The 21,090-nt window shown below is 38.2% G+C and overlaps 1 protein-coding gene across 1 annotated transcript in view; it reads right to left on the bottom strand.

The window, feature by feature from the left end:
• Positions 1-7,217: 7,217 nt before the first annotated feature.
• LOC118824492 (protocadherin alpha-C2-like) overlaps positions 7,218-21,090 on the bottom strand; it is a 32,242-nt gene continuing 18,369 nt past the window's right edge. Inside the window, 1 exon segment of the mRNA XM_036594714.1 lies at positions 7,218-10,600. Within this exon segment, the coding sequence (XP_036450607.1) occupies positions 10,290-10,600 (311 nt within the window). The 3' untranslated portion in view covers positions 7,218-10,289.

The following is a 21,090-nucleotide window of genomic DNA, read 5'->3' as shown; positions in this document are numbered from 1 at the left end:
GTGATGGACAGTAACTAAGTAAATGTAATTCATTACTGTACGTAAGTAGTAGTTTTTGCGTATCTGTACTTTACTGAAGTATTTCCATTTTGGATGACTTATTACTTTCACTCCAATAAATTTCAAAGTCAAATATTTTACTTTTTACTCCACTATATTTTGCGAAATCTGTCATTCCTTTTGGCTTTTGTGTGTAGAAAAATATAACATGTCAAAACAAAAGAAGCACAAAGCAGCACACCAATCAGGGAACAGGGCACACTTTGTTTTGAGCTTTTTTTGACCTGTTGGACATACCGAATTTTGGGATTGTCTATTCCAACATAAATGATGAATTAACTAACTTTGTGTAAATAGACCACAATATAGAAATATGTACATATATGCAGTTGTGACTGGCATGTTTCCTTTTTCTGAATTTATACAAACACATTTCATTTTATAGTAATTTTGTTTTGTCTAGTTTATGTTTATGAATAGAGACCTACAGATGCAGTTTAGTAAAGAAAAACTCATTTGTGAACCTGAGTTTAAAGTTTTTATTAAACTTAAACTTGTAACTAAGTTGCAAATAAATCTTAAACTGAAACTTTGCTTGTTTGTAGTTATTTCATAGCCACTCAGTTCTACCCAATGGAAACTGTTTACCTTCAGTGTTTTGTGCTCATGATCATTTTAATAGACATCAGCGTCACTAATTAATGACATTCTATTAAAAGACTGGTTTACCAAGAGTGACACTGGAGTATTTTCACCTAAAATGAGTTAATGAAGCGAGTCTTGTTACAAAAATGGTAAAAGGAACATCAGAGTCATAATTAATCTTTTAGTACTTTTACTTTCGATACTTAAGTACATTTGAAGGCAAATACTTTTGTTCTTTTACTCAAGTGGAGGTCTAAAGGGAGGAACTTCTACTTTCACTGGAGTAATATTTTACCTTGGGTATCTCTACTTTATCTCAAGTACATGGTTTGTGTACTTTGTCCACCACTGTCCCAAACTCCAAATCATTGGCTTCACAAAGCCATTTATCACAGGGCCATCATGTAACCAAAATTAAGTTCTAAAACAGCACATTCTCCCAGCTGATCAGTAATGCATGTGTTGCTAAAAAACATTTTGTTTTGTTTTTTCCACTGTACATTCCTCACTTCAAATCAAGCACAATAACCATGTATAACTATGTGTTTCCTCTGTATTTATTAAATTCCCTATAATTCTTACTTTTTTTTAGCATGATTAGGTACAATTAAAATGGAGCAGCATAAAGCATAAAAACAGTTATCAAGAGACATCAAGTTTGAACAACATTCAGTGTGATTTAGAGGCACTGAATCAGGTGTATCATACTCTAGTGGGACAACAGCAGAGCATAAACAGCCCTAAAATAAAAATCCCTTTCAGACCCTGTGTCCAATGCAATGGACATCACATGTCATTATTCTTCATTTTAAGCTTTGCTGTACATAATACTAATTGACACCTGCTGTGCATCAGAATAGAAAAAGGGCTCATTTTTATCTTACTTAGAACAGTTTTTCTCCACATGCTATGTGTTTGTTATATTGTTAAATGATGGCTTGTGAGAAAAGAAGTCCAATAACAATAATAGCATAGCAACCTTCTACATAAATGTGTTCTAAATCTTATTTTCTGTTACAGTGGACAGGGCATATATTGCATAATATTTGGTGTATAATAACAAAAAACATGTATTCTACAGAGAACACAGCACTTGAAGTGCTTCACTTAACTGAGAGTGTTAACAACTCAGAAACGGAAGGCTAGGCTAATGATGATGAGGATGAAGATGTAGAGTTCTAGACTAGACTAGAATCATTTCACCATGCAAAGAACCATTAAAGTATGGAAAGAGTTCTTTGACTGTTCAAGGTTCTATATAGAACCATTGTCTTTACTAAAGAACCTTTGAAGAGCCATCTTTATTTGTAGGTGTGTATAGTAATCGGTGAAAGATTATTATGGTAAAGTTTGGTGTTCTTAAAGGTCCACAGCAATGAAGATATAGACAATAAATATATAGACAATATATATATATCATGTATCAACAGTGTACAGTAGAAGATAAGCAGATAAAATGCTAATACCTAATTGTAGTTAAGTAACTGTTTTTGCATCATCGCTCATGCTAACTAGATAATCACATGAGCAGCTGAATTCTTGATGCATTAAATTCATTCATTTAAAAGTTAAAAACTTTAATTACATAATAAGAGTTTCCATATCTTTGATTTTGCAGGCTTATATGCCATATTAGCCTCATATGATGCATATATGTGGTGCAACTTTTAACATTTTTGCTCAGATTATAAGCAAGGGTCTGTTCCCCAGAAACATATTGTGACATGGGGGCTTCTCAGAAGAAGCTTGGGGTGTGTTCAATCTCAAAACACTGTGCACTGTTTTGCTACGGTTTCCGGGTTAAAAGCATTGACAGTATATATAAACTGGTATACGCATCAATCGAAGATGAAGATGAATATTAAAGTATTGACATATGGCTGATCTCGTGGTGTTTCCCTTTTCTGTTGCAGACAAAATCATATTGCTTGAAAGTTTACATTTGACTTTTTATACACATAAAATGAAATCTAAATAACTGTTTTTGCATCTTTTAAAATTATTATTATTATTATTATTATTATTATTATTATTATTATTGATGGAAAAAAAATCCCTGCTGATAGATAGATAGATAGATAGATAGATAGATAGATAGATAGATAGATAGATAGTTTCTGTTGGTTCCTGATTTTTTTATTTTTTTTTTATTTATTTATTTATTTTTTTTTGTGATGTGTTTTGTCTTTTTTTTTAAATTGTTTGATTTCACAACGTCAAGGACACTAGTGGTCCCTATTGAAAACAATAAAGCCAGTTCCCTTTAGAAAGGAAAACCATTATGTTTTAATCCAACGGTCCTTTAATCTAATGATCCTTTTCAGCAGGGATGGCATCCCTCCATGGTGTAGATGAGATCTGAAGCTCTTAGAATAAAAAAGGTAACATACGTGACACGTCATATTTGTCACCGGAAAATCCAGCCAAGGAGGGTGATTCTCTGACGTCACGAAGGCGTGTTGTAGCTCGTGCAGCGGATGGAGAGAAACCGCAGCGCCTGATTTCAAAAGCTGAAGCTGAAGTCTGTTCCCGCGAGATTTTAACGTCATGTGACATGGTGACGTTCACGTTAAATCAGCGGAGAGCCGCATTAAGTCTTCCTCAATCATACTTGCAACGCTTGCGTAACGGAGCAGAGTGTTTAATTCACCACTGTTTCCCTTTAAATAAACGTTTTGTCACGTTGTGTCGGGGCTGAACGCAGCGCTGGACAACTGGGAGTTCGTGCCCATAACACAGCTTTTTAAACTTGACCTGGCAAACAGAAAACAACAGGGAAAAACAGCTCTCAGCCTGGCTTACAGCTCTATCTTAGCTCACTGTGGCTGCTTACTTCACACCACGCCTAGCCCCGCCCTCCAGAATTAGAGTCCACGGCAGAACAGACCTAATAAATAAATGTAGAACACACAACGTTAAAAAAATAAATAAATAAATAAAATAAAAAAACATAAAATTATTATTATTATTATTATTATTATTATTATTATTATTATTATTTATTTATTTATTTATTTTACTAGAGAGAACCCAGACGTCATCTGATGCCACAATATTTCCACCATCTCAGCCCAATAACTCATTTACTGATAAATCACTTACTGCCACTCTTGGTCTAGGTTTAGTGTTTAGAGACGGCTGCGACTGGCTGAGAAACATTTCAATCATTATTTAGCAAATTCACAATTGTTTTGTTACAATTATTATTGACAATGGGTTAAAATGTATATTGTACATTTGTGTATTTGATCATATCGCATGTTGTCGCTGTTTTATGAAACTAATAACGGGTCGCTCTAGAGAAACTTCCACTTTTCTATCTCTCCATAGGAGTCACTGGTGTTACTGATCCTCACTGGTGTTCCACATAAGAAAGGTCACACCAGTGAGTTCAGCTAAAAGCTAAATGAGCAAATCTCTGATAACTGAAAGACACAGTGGACTCGTGCTTTTCTTCATAGATCCTCAGAAAATAGGTAAAAGGAAGTCAAGTGATGTCATCAGTGTGATTTTTATTACAACATAAGAGATTTTTTGTTACGCAGTAACACCAGTGACACGACTCCTGGGGACCACAATTTTCATTACATGTTTTATGTTTATTTGGCATTTGTTTTCTTTATGTCATTTAATTCATATATTCCATAGTCATGTATAGATGATTGCAGTTAAAATTGCAGGAAAAGGTGTTTTCCCTTCAAAATATGGCCTCTGGGGACAAGCACTTCTGTGGTGCTTGGAATTCTAGATAATTGATTTAAAATCTAATAATAAAGGTTTAATTGTTAAAATAACTTATTGTTTTATTTTAAAATATATATAAATTGTAACCCTAGCATGTTTTTCAAGTGCAATATATCTGTAAACACCGGGGGCACAAAAATGGACGTTTCTGTAGAATGACCCTAATGCACGAAAAGCCTGTCTAAACACGCCCACTGCTCCCGTTTCCATGACAACCTGCTCAACTGACCCCCATCACTGCCTGCATTCAGCTTCTGGAGTTCATTCAGTCGTTGTGAAGTCTGGTGTTTGTGTTTAATTCTGAATCGTTTATCAGTTTTGTTTTTGCACTGATTATGAATTTTGATTGATTATCTGGTTTTCACTTATTAGCTAACGTTTTCAGCTCAGTCTGCCTGATTGTTTTGTCGACCTCTTCCTGTGAGTTTGCCTACTTTTTGACTCATGATTATGTATATTTAGCCCGTTTTTCTATTTTGCATAAATAAATGCATAAATGCATAAATAAATAAATAAATAAATAAATAAAAAATTTAAAAACTCACCCTGTGTTCACCTCCTCTGCATTAGCAGAGAATTGCCACTCAGTAATGTTTTCCGGGCTAACATGGGCTAGCCTGCCTGGCTAAAGTAACGTTAATGTGCAACAAATTATCATAAAATACTTAGGACACTTCATTATCATATGTCTTGTAATACTGTATGTCTCAAGGAAGAAATTCTGAGAATAATAACTCACCTGTATGGTAGTATCTCTAATCCATTGTGCTGATCCATGGAGTTTCCTTTGAATGTTGAATGATTGTGCACGTGGACTGCAGCAGATTGCTTTACTAAAGTTTTGATTTACGTGCTAAAACCACTTGAACTCAAATTAACCATAGCTTAGTTAAATTCCCAGAAACACTGTTTAATTAGTTACACTGAAAATGCATAAACGACAGCCAGAGGTTTTTAAGTCCAGAGCTTTAATGCAGTTTCCAGTACAGGACCGTTCCAGTGCTGGATATTGTAATCACTACTAGTTGACAACTAACTGATTGGCTGCCTAATGTTTATTTATTTATTTATTTATTTATTTATTTATTTATTTGTTTTTATTATTATTATTTATTTATATGTTTTTAACCATAGCACTAACCATAGCGATCTGCCTGACCTAAGACTGGGCTGTTATGAATATAAAAACAGATTGTATAAACGAATCTCAGATCCTTATGAAGGAAACTTTATTTGTAATTTATAAACAAAACACATTGCCAGATTTCATAAAGTAATAAAGAATGCATTCAGCTTCTGGAGTTCATTCAGTCGTTGTGAAGTCTGGTGTTTGTGTTTAATTCTGAATCGTTTCATCAGTTTTGTTTTTGCACTGATTATGAATTTTGATTGATTATCTGGTTTTCACTTATTAGCTAACGTTTTCAGCTCAGTCTGCCTGATTGTTTTGTCGACCTCTTCCTGTGAGTGTGCCTACTTTTTGACTCATGATTATGTATTTTTAGCCTGTTTTTCTATTTTGTAAAAAATAAATAAATGCATAAACAAACAAACAAACAAACAAATAAATAAATAAATAAATAATAAAAACTCACCCTGTGTTCACCTCCTCTGCATTAGAAGAGAAGTGCCACTCAGTAATATTTTCCGGGTTGATCAAACAGTAGAGGGCGCTCCAAAATAAATGGGTTAATATCGAGGATATGAGCAGATTTGAGCATTATAGCTTGTAAATGCTTAAAATTTATTTATTTATTTGTTTGTTTGTTTGTTTGTTTGTAGAGAAGTGCATTAATTTCCTGAATAAAGAACAGAATAAAACATTTAACACTGCTGTTATATTTCTGGCTGCTTTTGAACTCCAGTTATAGGACTTTGTAACTGTGCAAAGTCAGCACTCAGCAGCAGTAATGCTAACCAGTCAGCACTCAGTAGCTATGATGCTAACCAATCGGCACTTAGTAGCACTAATGCTAACCAATCAGCACTCTGTAGTAGTAATGCTAACAGCTCAAAATCTGTTTGCTGTAAGTTCTGGTTTACGTGCGAAAACCACTTGAACTCAAATTAACCATAGCTAAGTTAAAGACCCAGAAACCATGTTTAATTAGCTACATTTAAAATGCATATTAGACAGACAGAGGTTTTCAAATCTAGATTTTAATCCAGTTACTGGTCCTGGATATTGTAATCACTACTAGTTGACAAATAACAGATTGGCAACCTAATGTCATCTGATGTCAAACTTTGAATTTTTTATAACCATAGCACTTACCATAGCGACCTGCCTGACCAAAGACTGTTATAAATTCAAAAACAGGAAAAAAAATGTATAAACGAATCTCAGATCCTTATGAAAGAAACTTTATTTGTGATTTATAAACAAAACACGTTACCAGATTTCATAAAGTAATAAAAAATGAAAAAGATAAGGGAAAAAAAAAGAAAAAAGAAAAAAAAAACACTATTTCACCATTACACTGATGAGCAGGTGTACAAAAAGGTTGTTGAACAGATTTGCACTGTCAAAGTCAAGAGCATAGTGCCACTTTGGCACTGAATGACTTAATAGACATTCACTACACACAAGCAGAGTACATAGACACTTTTTATCTTCAGTTTTATCATTTTGAATTTTTTATCAGGATTTTTGTGGTTTTTAATGGAAAAAGGGGTTTATATAGTAGAGGGGTTAAATGAATATGAGTTCACATTAGCCGCAACATAATAATAATACATTCTCATATATATATATATATATATATATATATATATATATATATATATATATATATATATATATATATATATATATATATGAAGGGGTATAAAAAAGTCAGAGCATAACACTACATCATTACATATATCTAGAATGTTATGGTTAATGTCATTTCTGGGTGTTCGCATGTCTGCAAAGTGTATATTGGTATATCTGTATGTATGTATGTGCTTGTACATTAGAAACTGAATGAATAATTAGAAATATGTCTAAGTACTTCAGAGGAGACAATACACGTCTCCGGTTCGAGAAGAAATGGTTGAAAATAATTATGAAAAACATATCTATCTATATATATCTATATATAGTTTCTGTTTCTTCTGCGTATTACATGCAAACAGCCACTTAGTGATCTGACAGCACTAAACCACACCTGAAGGAGGCTGTGAGTGTGTGTGATGTGTGTTTGCATGTGTGTGGTGCGAATGCAGTCTTATAGCAGCGCTAACGTCTCTCCCATACCTTGAATAATAGTCCTACAGCCAAAAGAAAGAAGGGGAAATAAAAACAGAGGGGTGGCGAAACACTCTAGAACGAGAAAAGCAAACCTTACAGACGTTAAACCTTCTTGTGGTTTGGATGGCCTGAATGAACAGCTATCAGTGCTCACTGCTATTGTTTAACTCAACATTTGTAAGTCTACATGACGCCTACATGACAACTGACATTAACCTACAGAAACATTTATAAAGGCTGTTGGTTTTCATACAAAGTCAGTTCTGTTGTCACCAATTCGAATGCTTGTTGGAATAAGCCTTTATAAATGGCTGTATAGGTGTATGTCGGTTATTATGAAAGGCTTATGCAGTTGTGTAGCATTATGAATGGCACCCTTCAGTAAAGTGTTGTATTGTAGACAACTAAAAGAAGAAATGCTGCATCAGTCCTTAATCTCTCCGTTTTACAGACACTTCTGTAACTAGCCTTATATATGTCATATATGGATCACCCTGTATTCCAAATCAAGCTCCTTGAATTAAATTGAAAATATAGGTCTATCTACATAACTCTTTACCTCCACAAAAGAGAAAGTCTCTGTTGCCCACATCCTGTTGTTAGCCCACTTGCTTGTGGATGGAAAGAAATGGCACATATGCTTGCGTATATTCCCTGGGGAAGAGTTTTGGAGCTGGGAGTTCCAGTAACAGTGCTGAGGCTCAGTTGAAGTGAGGGGGTTACAGGTAAGAGAACGTACAGGTCTCTGATTCAGTCCATCCTGCCATGGTATGCAGTATAGTCACTAGGGGGCAGTTTTGGCTGCGGTCCCCCAGTGGACAGCTACGAGTGAGAGGGACAAATGAGCAAATCTTACAAGCATTGAAAGGCAAAGAGTCAGCAGGGAGAGGGAGAGAGCTTAAAGAACAACTACCGAACATTCAAAACAGAGGCAAAGGGATCAGGCTTGATTTGACATGAAGCAACAAGCACCATTCCTGCCTATATTACAGACTCCCAAGAGGCTGCAGCACCTCAATCCTGTGCTGGCTTTGATGTAGCTATACAATGTATGGACAGACTGCGTATGGGGGTCCACACTGGCTCTACTGTACTGGAATGTATTCTACTATATTGGGTCTAGCATGAAAGAAGCATATGGAACATATGGGGTTTGCATGTTTCCAGTGCAAGTCAGAGACAAGCCTTTTATTTGGTTTCCAGTCAAAAGAGCTACTAAGTAAAAAGTATTCTTTTTTCAGCGTAAGGGAAAAAGCAAGAGACATATTTAACATAATATACACACAAGTATGATATCAGACCAACAGTATTTAATTTGTCCATTTTGTCCACTCTGCTTCTGTGCATCTTCCTGCCACTTTAACTCGTCTGTCTTTTCAGTCTAGTAACTAGTGAGTTCTCAAAATGTGTTCCCAAATGGGGGCACTGACATTGTGTTCCCCTTCAACGAAACAATACTATCCATATTTCGTGATGATTGGACCAACAGAAATGATCCAAAATGGCTGAGAATAATTTCTTTTTCCGTTAACTTACATTAAAAGTTTTTACCCTCTCCTGTAGAGTTACTATTTTGGAGATACTTGTTTTTTGAATATATATATATCACTTTTTTTTTACATAATTTGAAAAAGTCTACTGTCCTTTGTATTGTCTTTAAATTTCAAGATCAATGGACCAAAAGAAACAGCCTAAAATTACAATATACACTATTGCAGTATACACACACATACACTCATCCAATCCGCTTATCCTCCAGGGTCGTGGGGTGGAATATATATATAGGCTGCAGTCAGAAAAATATATAACCTGTACACAACAGCTAGAAATTAAGCCATTAAGTGGAAACTGGAAATAAAATAAATAAGCGCATGGTCTCTGACTTTTGCACCATCCTGTTCGTGTCCGTGTCTTTGTGTATCTAAACTTTTGTCTGTACGCATCACTTTGAACGGTATTCTTTAACCTGTGTTTCTCTGCAGCACAGACTGAAGCGCTCTTGTCCATGTGAGTCAGCAGGGGGCTCTGTGAGCACTATAAGCATAACACACTGCTACTGTTCTACCCCTGAAGTGGTTTAGTTTGATCAGCTTCGATCTCACACAGAGATATTTCTGACCAGATCATCATATTTTACACAGACACTTTTTGTGCCTAGTTTAAATACAAATTTCTTGATGCATTTCAAATCATTCTGAAGATCATGCCTTCGTTTTCTCCTCTTTAGAGTCCTGGTTGTGAGGAAGGCATGAGGAATAAGAGGCTCCTCATGTATTTTAGACCTTTGGATTTATGGAGGGTATGTGATCATGGTTCATAATGCACACTGCCCTGACTTCTGATGGGTTTTAGATTGCTACCAGCTTCTTAGAAACATGTGGACTGAGAATCGTTCATCTAAGATGCATACCTAAATAGTGTGATAGCCAATTAATGCCTCCTGGTAGCCCTTACAACATACACGCAGGGCATAATTTGTAGATGGGTACAGAGAGAAGGGTCTCTTCTGGTCAGCACTGGACAGGGCTTCCCATATTGAGAGCTAGGCTTTAAAAGGCTCTCCTCTCTATACTCACATTTTTTTCTCTTTTTTGGTTTTTCTCTTTCTGTGAGTTTTAGCTACCAACTTCAGTTGAAAGCTCCTTCTGACACAGCCCTTTCTCCTCTACTCTTCTCCATCGTCTTTTCCTTTCTCCTTCTTGTCCTTCTTGTCCTTCTTCTTCTTTTTCTTCTTCTTGGCCTCCTCTTTCTTGCCGAAGGTGATGAAGTCGCCCTTGTCATCCAAGGCTCCTGGATCTTGGCGGATGGAGATGATGGCAGGGGAGCCAGGGATGATAAAGGCTTCAGGAGGGATCTCCCCTGGCTTTAGGGCCGGTGGGGGGCCGTAACCTGGACCTGCCCCATAACGGAAGCTCCAGCTGTTACTGTTGATCCCAGCTCCGACAGGAGGAGAGAGTTGTCCCTCACCTTCACCATCTAGAAGAGAGAAGAAGAGAAAGAGAGAGAGAAAGAGAGAGGGTCATTTAAGTATATCATGATTCACCATGTCAAAGGCTGCAGTGAGGTCAAGGAGGATGAGGATATTAAGAAAACCAGCATCAGCAGACATTAAAAGATCATCAGCCACTCTTTACAGGGTAGTCTCAGTACTGTGCAAGTTGCAAAAGCCAGACTGGAAAGGCTCAGAAAATCCTGAAGCTGATAGGCCACAACTCTTTCCATCAAGGCCAAAAACTCTTTCCATCAAGATGAGCTATAGGAGAAGAAATAGCAGGGAGAAAGGATTTAAGAAGAGCAGCAGGGTCAAGCTGACAAGAAGAGGAAGAAGACCTAGAAATGATCTCTATGACTGTAGATGAATCAACAGGGGTGAAAGCAGATAAAACGGTCAACACACTGAAGTAATTTAGTGAAGTAATTTCAGAGAAAGAGGACTGTTCTTCAGTGGGAAACTGCTGGTAGATGCTGTTGATTTTTATCTCTAAAGAAATCCTGAAAAGCCTGACACTGAGCAGGGGAACAGGGATTAGACGACGTGGGGGTTGGAGAAGTTTATGTATGGTCCTAAACAGGCTTTTGGGCCTAGAGCTGCCACCATTTATAATATTTGAATAGTAGGCAGAGCGGGCAGCATTTAGGGCATCCATGTACCTACAGATGTGCTCCCTAAAAAAGCAAGAGATGAACAGTAAGCCCAGTTTTCTTGTGCAGATGCTCAAGACGCCTTCCATTAGTTTGCATGGCTCTGAGCTCAGGGGTAAACCATGAGGAGGTACGAGAAGAAGGAACCAGTTTAGAGGAGCATGAAAGGTAAATATGTTAGAAATAGCGTCATTGTAAAGAGAAACCATGGCATCAGGAGAGGGGCGATCAGAAAAGTCAGAAAGAAGTGAAGTGTGAAGAGATTTGGAAAACAGATGAAGGTCAACAGAGTCAATGTCACAGAAAGAGATAGTGTTTTTCACAAAAGGTTTAGTAGTGGGCACCCTGAGATAACAAAAAAACAACAAAAGAACTAGTAACAGAAATATTTTTGAGACCAGTGGAACAAAACAAGTCTAGTATACACCGATCAGGCATAACACCTCCTTGTTTCTACACTCATTGTCCATTTTATCAGCTCCACTTACTATATAGGTGCACTTTGTAGTTCTACAGTTACAGACTGTAGTCCATCTGTTTCTCTGCATACTTTGTTAGCCCCCTTTTACCCTGTTCTTCAGTGGTCAGGACCCCCATGAACCCTCACAGAGCAGGTACTATTTGGGTGGTGGATCATTCTCAGCACTGCAGTGACACTAACGTGGTGGTGGTGTGTTAGTGTGTGTTGTGTTGGTATGAGTGGATCAGACACAGCAGTGCTGCTTGAGTTTTTAAACACTATGTCCACTCACTGTCCACTCTATTAGACACTCCTACCTTGTAAGTCCACCAGGTAGATGTAAAGTCAGAGACAATAGCTCATCTGCTGCTTGTTGGCTGGATATTTTTGGTTGGTGGACTATTCTCAGTCCAGCAGTGACACTGAGGTGTTTAAAAACTCCAGCAGCACTGCTGTGTCTGATCCACTCAGACCAGCGCAACACACACTAACACATCACCACCACGTCAGTGTTACTGCAGTGCTGAGAATGATCCACCACCCAAGCAGTACCTGCTCTGTGAGGGAAGGGCGGGAGAGGGCTCGGGGTGGCCAGCAACCAGTGCTGCAGTCAGGGTGTCCAATCAACAATAGAAAGATTTAAGTCCATAAGCCAAAGTTCCACAGTTCCAGCAAAAAACAAACATCAGAGATCCAAAAATCCAGAAAAGTCAGAGTCCAGGGGAAGAAAGTAAAACAAAAACACCAAAAAAGCAGAAGACGCCGGAGAGAAGCAGCAGTCACAATGCGCTCAGTGTACTCTCAACCAGAATGGAAGTGCAAGCACGTTAACATGTTATCATGTCAGCAAAGCATCTCATCTTTAAAGGACCATCTAGGAAAGAATGAGTCGAGGCTCACTGCTTTGCGCCAGCAAATAATTCAACAGTTTAAGACTGACATTCCTCATCATCAAAAGATTCAGAAAATCTGGAGAAATCTCAGCATAAGGGCAACCACAACTGAACGCCTGTGACCTTTGATCTCTTATGTGGTACCAGATTATAAACCAGGATGCTTCTGTGATGGATATCATCCTATGGGCACCTATGTCAATAAACATCATACACCATACATCACTGCCTCCACAAATGCAAGTTAAGGCTGTTCAATGCACAGCAGAAGCCATATGCCAACCACATCCAAAAAAACACCGCCGACTTCTCTGGGCTCAAGCCCATCTGAAATGGACTGAGGTACAGTGGAAATGTGTGTTGTGGTCTGATGTGACGACATTTCACAAAGATTATGGAAATAATGGAAGTTGTGTTCTTCAGGCCAAAGAAGAAAAGGCCAACCAGCTTATTACCAGCATAAAGTTCAAAAGCTAGGATCTGTCATAGTATTAGAGTGTACTAGTGGGCAACTTATACATGTGTCAAGGCACCATTAACGCTGAAAGATATACACATTTCAGGAAAAAAAAATAAATAAATAAATAAAAAAAAATAAACTTGTGCTGCCTGTTTAGATGATGTCGGGGACATCCATGCCTATTTTAACCAGCTACATTCTTACAGCATGGCTGCATGATCAAAGAGTGCGGGTGCTGGACAGCCTGCAGTCCAGACCTGTCTCTGTTTGAAAACATGTAGAGCATTCTGAAGTGCAAAATACAAGAACGAAGGGCCACAACAGTTGCACAGCTGCCTATTGGTGTTCAGACTGTAATGAGTTAAAGGGAGCAAAGACAGTTAATGTATCACCAGTGAAATGCTAAGTATGGAAGAACCATTTTTTGTAAATAAGTACCTCCATCATGAGTTTAAAGAACCTCCACCATGTAAACGTTCTATACCAACTAAAAAGATTTTTTTTCCTACAGCCATGCATCCAGGCCAATAACCATTGTGGAGAGCCAGTTATCCTAGAAAGTCATTATAATAGAATGTTTGATGTCACCATTAGCATTTCCTTCATATAAGCCCCAATGGGGGAACATTTTAGAGAACATAGCAGATGAAAAGAGGGGCTCTGAAGGAGCAGCAAAGGACTAAATTCACTTCAGAGATATGCTCAGAGACTCATGGGATTGGGCTCATATTTGACAGAAGGGATGCAGGGAACATATGAGGTCACAGTTGAAAGGGCTGACCTCCTGAATCAAGAGAGGCTTGACAAAGCGTGGCCACAGGAACTGGCATCAGAAAACGAGCGGATTTGTTGAAATCAACACAGCGTGTCACACTGAGCACCAGCAGAGAACGCACTTTCATACAATCTTCATGATTTAGAATGTGTATCCTCATGAGGAAGACAGAACAGCACACACACACAGAGAGAGAGAGAGAGAGAGAGAGAGAGAGAGAGAGAGAGAGAGAGAGATAGCGTTGTGCACTACTTTCCCTGCAGAAGCAGAGCTCTCTGCTCTGAGCTTCACACCAGTTACTCTGCTTTGACCTACTTTCCTCTCTGTGTTTTATTTAGATCAAACTCTGGCCCTAAAAAGAGAATCTGTTTGTTTTTCATCTGTAGGTTCATTCTGAAAGCGCTGCACACAGCCTATTTTAATAAATGCATAAGCTAGCAGGGATTATCTATCATAATATCCCCTTGTGAGCTCCATGAACTCATCTGCTTTAGTGTGTATGTGTGCCAGTATGTGTGTGTGTGTGTGTGTGTGTGTGTGTGTGTGCATGTGTGTATACAGCTCTAGAATAAACATCAAATCAAGTGAAATGTTGATTTTTCAGGTGAATATATTTTGTCCATATGAGGAACAAACTTGAAAATAGCATTTTCTGCATAAAACATGAAATATATAACAGGCCACATTTTATGTTTTATTTTTTTCCCCCAACGTGTTAAATTCAGCAAATAAACAGTGTGCATTAAAATATGCAGAGTGCTCTGTAGAGGATGTGTTCATTTATTTTCAATTAGAAAATCAACAAAATATGTAAATTGACTGGGGCAGCCAAACTGCACGCAACTGGTATATGCACAAAGGGGAGAATGGGGCTAGTTGGCACGGGGGCTGGTTGGCACACTGTTAAATTCTGGGTCAGTAGGGTGAACTCTCACAAAAGCGTAGCATAAAAATAATTGACTTCTTGACCAGAATTAATTGATTGTGTGAGGAATCAAGAGCACTGAACATTACTACTATCTGTTAAGGTGGGAACAACCGGTTAAAAAAAAATTAAAAATATTTTAAAAAAGACACTGGAAAACACAAACACAACACACACACACACACACACACACACACACACACACACACACACACACAAATATATATATGTTCATTTTTCAGTTTTTGGCATAATTTGAAAATGCCTGTTGCCCTTTACATTGTGTGGAAATTTTATGATGAATGGACCCAAAGAAACAGCCCAAAATTACTTGGAAAAAAATCATTGACTTTTTTTTCCTTCTCCTATAAAGTTGTCATTTTGGAGATACAAGGTTTTCTTCCAAAAACAACGGTATACAGCCCTGGTAAGCATAAGCAAAACAGGCTGTAAATAACATTCTTTAGTGCTTATCCTTTTGGTTTTTCTTCTAACCTAAAATCTATCATTTAATACTTTGTGCAGCCTCCGTTTGCAAAGATAACTGCTTTGAGTCTTCTCCTATAACACTTAATGAGACTGGAGAACACAAGGCACAGGATCTGAGAGTTCCTCCATAGTCAACCTCTCCAGATCCTTGAGACTCTCCTTTTTTAGTTCACCCACAAGTTTTCTACGGGGTTTAGTTCAGTGGACTGGAGTGGCTATGGCAAAACCTTCATTCTGTGGTCAGTAAACCATTTCTGTGTTGATTTTTAGGTGTGTTTTGGATCACTGTCCTGCTGGAAGAGGTTGATGCAGTCAGGTTTCGAATGTATTTTTGCCTAATCTTTCATGGAGACTGTGACATCTCAGATACTTCACAGTGGAGTTCTTTTCTGCATAGCTATCTTTGTGTCCACGCCAAACTCACTTCTGGTGTTTGTTGCCAAAAAGCTCTATTTTGGTCTCATCTGACCACAGAACATGGTCTCACTGAAAGTTTCAATAACGTTTGGCAAACTGTAGGAGCTTAAGTTTGTTGGTCCTTGACAGCAGAGGCATCCTTCTGACAACCCCCCCCCCAACAAAGCAAGAGGACAAACAAAGCAGAAGGGAGAAGAAGAAAACATGGGAAAATAAAATAAAATAAAAGGAAAATCAGAAAGCTGAGAGTTGATCATTTTTATTTCTTACTCCATTTTTTGAAACTATAGCTTTTTAATGTTTTGCCAATCATTCCCATAACACATGCCAGCCAGTTCCATGTTGAGGCTGTCATTTAGTATTATTCTGCACATTCTGTCATTCAATAACATATCATACCATTCACATATGACACTCTCATACTACAGATGGCAGAACATCAGCTCTCTCTCTCTCTCTCTCTCTCTCTCTCTCTCATACGCAGACATGGCCATTCCACATTTCCCCTTGGGCTTAGTGGATCTAATTTGGCTGAGAAGGTCAGATATGGCAGCATGGAGTGGTAGTGTTTTCACGGAGAGGAACCAAATGAAACCTCTCATCTCTGGTGAGAGTGACCCATGTGTTCACGAGTTATTCACCCCTCACTTCATTTCCCCCGGCCCCCATTATGGCAGGGGTATCTGTGTGTGTGTGTGTGTGTGTGTGTGTGTGTGTGTGTGTGTGTGTGTGTGTGTGTGCGTGTGTGTTGCATGTCTGAGTAAGAAAGCTAAGCTGACTTCCTGTTTCCTCATGAGAACCAGGGGTCTGTATAATGCAGACATTTGAATAAAAAAGTGGCACGCGCTCCATTTCAAATCATGTCTTATATGTTGGCACAAGATGTCTGTAAACTGTAAAGTCTATGCACCTTTTTCAGTCCAGCCTATTCAAAGAAAGCAGCTCTTTCATTTTTTGTCTGTTAACTTCCTGCTTATGCTGACCACTACTGAAATCAGTGTCAGAAAAAGAAGAACGGACATGAGTTCTTGGGAAGTATGTTCTTGTTAAGTTACCTTGCAAACTCAAAAGAATGTGGAAATGGATAATGTGGGTAAAAGAGCTGGAGATGTGCTGTGTACTTGCTATTGGGTGATACTCCAAGCCATATCTGTTCACCAATTATTTTGTACAGTACAAAATAGGAGTATTTTGGGTCTGTTATGACTGCTTTTGTACAAATGAGCTGTTTCATTGCTATAGTAAAACCAAAGTTTGTTATTTCACTAATACAACCTTTTCATCAGCCATGACAGCGATGGCATTTTTGTTTGAATGTTCACAGTGAAGAAAATGTGACCAAAAGCCTGGTTTTGTAGTAAAATTTTAAAACTGCAAGATTTGGGACAAAACACAGTTGCAAAGTAAGAAGTCCAAAAGACAAAATAATACCATTGGTGGCAGCCTCATTTCTTTGGCACACAAGACGAATAGACTTCTATTTACAATAAAGATCAATAAATAAAGTTGAAAGTGTATAAATGTAGGACGAATGCTCTCTTCAGCGTAAAAAAAACTAATTGTGATAAAAATAATATCACAATACATTAAAAAGTAGTAAATGGAATGGTGGTGGTGACAGTGGTGGACCAAAACAGGAGCAGGACATCAAGAAGATCTCTACTACAATTCAATTCCATTCAGACCTTGAATGAAGGCTGTAAATCACAGTGTAAAAAGAGTAAGTACACTCTTAAAAAGAAAGGTGCCAAACAAGATTTGGAGTGCTATGGAAGAATCATTTTTGATTGACCTGAAAATCTTGCTGTTGAGTGGGTTTTGATTTATAAGTCTTCTTTAAAGAACCACTGAATTAAAAGGCTTTTCTAGGGGAACCAAAAGTGGTTCTTCTATGGCATCGCTCCAAGGAACCCTTTTTTAAAACTGCATATGAATCGTGATGGCTAATTTAGCAACGGCGTAACAACACAGGTGCACAGGATCTCAGAGTGTCCCGATTCCAAGTCTGAAATAAGTCGGGAGGACGAAATGATTACATTTCAACTGATGGTTACACTTTATTTTGAGAGTACTCCATGGATTTTCTATAGATGCTCAAATTGCACAAGCTATCTGGTGAAACTCTGGTGATTATCAACAATTTTAGGCTTTAGGATTATGTTTAGGATTAGGTGCAAGTTTTGAGCTGAATTTAAGGTTACACTCTTAAAGAAAATCATTCTATATAGTACCAAAAATGGTTATTTGGTTTGTAACAATGGTGGAACCCTTTTTGGTTCTATATAGAACCTTTTTTTCAAAAAATCTACAGCTCGATCTCCATCAATCTGAAGAACCCTTTCATGATGCAAAGCACTATATAGAACCATTTTCTTTACTAAAGAACTCTTGAAGAACCCCCTTTATGTACCTTTAGGCTATGAACAGGATTTATTAGAATCCATTACATTCATTAAATTCAAACTGTAGATCAGTTGTATTCATACAATTTTTTGCTGAATGTTAGTTAATAACAAACAGTATTTTACTTGAATATTCAAACGTAGAGTATTGACCATTTTTGCTAACTTTCCTTTATTTACAGTGCAGCCATGAGGAAACTTTGGCAGTACAGGACCACATCCCTGCAGGCCCTCCACTTTTAGCTCCACTGCCAAGCAAACCAACGTCTTTTTCTATCTTTTACATTCTCTTCTCTCCATTTGCTGACATCCTTTCTCTTTGTAACACGTCTCTCATTCTGTCTCTATCTGCCTGCTTTGTACTCTGGCCTGTTCTCATTTAGTGTGAACTCGCTCCTCATCTGCATTCAGGTGCGAGACAGTTCCAACAGCAGCAGACGACTCTGTTAAGACAGATAAAGATACGCCAAGTTCCTGAGCTTTATTTAGAACACGCTCCCATGAATATGTCAGCCTCAGACAGCTTTCTGCACTTCCCCATGCAACTTCTCCTCCATGCTCTTAAAAGTAAAGGTGCCCAGAAGGGTTCTTTGGGAGCGATGCCATTCAAGAACCATTTTTGGGTTCCTAAAGAACTATTCAATTGATATTCCTTTAAAAACTCAATTGAAATCATTCATTTGAGCAACACTTTAGGAAATCAATAGTTGTGCCTCTATGGCGTCGCTCCAAAGAACCTTTTTTGGCTGCTTTATTTTTGAGCATGGATTGCTACAGCTCGCTGAGCTGCCACCCATAGCTCCCAATAAGGAGGTTACCATGGTACCCAGATGTCTGGGGGGGCGTTTCTAAGTGATGATAGCCCAATTTTTACATTCAGATGGCCTACATTATCATATTTCTTTCATCTCTTCCCACTACTGGTATCAACACAGTGGTGGTAGTGGTGGTGGTGGTGGGGGGCACTGCCCACATTTCTTGAACACGTACCCTACACTCGTGATGAAATTTTCACAATGCGCACACCTCAGCTTCATTTCTATCTTTAGCCTCCTGCCCCCTTTTCTCATCCACCTTGCCTGTCTTTCCTCTCTTTCTTTTGTTCCCTGATCCATCTCTTTCCTCCCTTCACCCTACCTCCCCGATTCTTTCTCTCCTTCCGAGTATGAATGGTTGCCAAGGAAACTGCCTCCCCCATCCCTCGCTCGCCTACTCCCTGCCGCAGCAGCCGTATCTCTCAGAGTTCAGCGCTGTTGCCTGGCAACAAGTCACACAGTGTTCCCTAGCAACAAGACCACCGCAGGGGCCTGCCAATCCTGAACTGTGCATCTCCAACCCCCCACATCCCCCTTCTCGCCCTCTCTTCATCCTTCATATACCTCACTGTGTAGCATCCTCATCTATCCATCTCCTATGCTTGTGCATCTCAGTCTTTTTCTCTCCTCTCTTCTCCTCCGTGGCTCTGTTTTCCCTCACTGCACAGGAGTATTGAGCTGAATATATTACCATCCAGTGTAGACTAAAGCAAAGCAATGCTTACACAACACATCTGCACCAAGTCAATACCAGCTTGGCACTAATCACCCTAGTGAGCCCAACACAAAGCAGAGAATAAAGAAGTGCATATGTGTATCAGGTTCTCTTGAAGGGATGAGGATGAGGACGAGTCTTTAGTCTTTAGATGTTGAGAGCTACCAGTTCGTTTTGGCTTTACTAGTCAAATGAAACTGATGTTAAGAAATTAGATCAGGGTAAAAATGTACAGTATCTATCTTTCTACAAAACAAGACTATGTACAATATTGTGCAAAGGTCAGAATCTACCCTTCATTTAGTTAGTTTCCAATTTAAACAGCCCTTAGGTTTCATTATATTTTCATTCATTGATATTTCTGAGAAGATTAGATATGAGATTGTCAACTTACACAAGGAAGGGGAAAGTCAAAATAAAATAAGCAAAAAATCAAGAGTTTCCAAAACTGTTCAGAAATCATTAAAAGACAGAAAAAATGGGACTCCCAACAACCACCTGCAAGACCTCATAGACCACCAAAACAATTTTGTTAAGTATTTGAACCTCTTGCCAAGCCCTGGGTCCATTTGCAGGCCCAAAGTTTTATTACACACTTCTATACCCTAAGAAAAGCTCAATTTGTTTGCATTGAAGTCCTTGTAGTTACTGAATAATAAGCTTTAGCATGTAATAAGCCTGGAATGCTTTCATTTTTCAGAGAAAAACAAGCTATATTCTTGTTTCAGATCTGAAAAATCCACTATGAGAAGACAACTTAATGCTATGGGTCTGTAAAGGCTGTCAGAAAGCCCATACTAAGATTAGGAAATGGCCAAAAACAATACGATACCTCTGCATTATTGAATCATGAAAAGTAGAAAAGGTAACCAACTTCTAAGACTGAACTTTGTAGTGAAAAAAAAAAATATATATATATTTTTTTGTGCAAAACTGAAAGCAAATCTAACAAAAAGATGAAGGCTGTGATATGGGCAAAACATGGACACCTCACATTGAAAAATGAATAACTTAATGGGTGTTTGAATGGAAATCATGTAAATGAAGGGTGGCCTCTGACCACACAGCACAAAACATAACATTTAAGAAAATGAAAATCACTATAAAATATCACATCTTCTATTTACAAACACAAATGTGGACTGAAAGTTTAGAATCTGCACCTTCAAAAGAATTTGCAATGTGCAAAGAGTAACCAATAATTCATACAACAAAGCAACATGCTTTTGTTATCAGCAGCAATAACTTCAACAAAAGACTTCTAAGGGTAGCGGCAACCAGGTACATCAACTTAATAGATTTCCGCCCTTCCTTGTCTATCTACCTCACTGTCCATTCCAGCTGTGCTTAATCAGACTGTCGATATTTCAGTCATTTACCACCCAGGAGATCCACGGCTTCTGTCTATTCTCTCTAATGGGACAGCAGATCGATCTCCCTCTGTCTATCCATATCTGTGAGGACTACTGAATA

This window comes from Colossoma macropomum, unplaced genomic scaffold (assembly GCF_904425465.1).
Source record: "Colossoma macropomum unplaced genomic scaffold, Colossoma_macropomum, whole genome shotgun sequence".
Classification (NCBI taxonomy): Eukaryota; Metazoa; Chordata; class Actinopteri; order Characiformes; family Serrasalmidae; genus Colossoma; species Colossoma macropomum.
The sequence above is the reverse complement of the archived record's forward strand: the minus strand, read 5'-3'. Positions and strand labels throughout refer to the sequence as shown.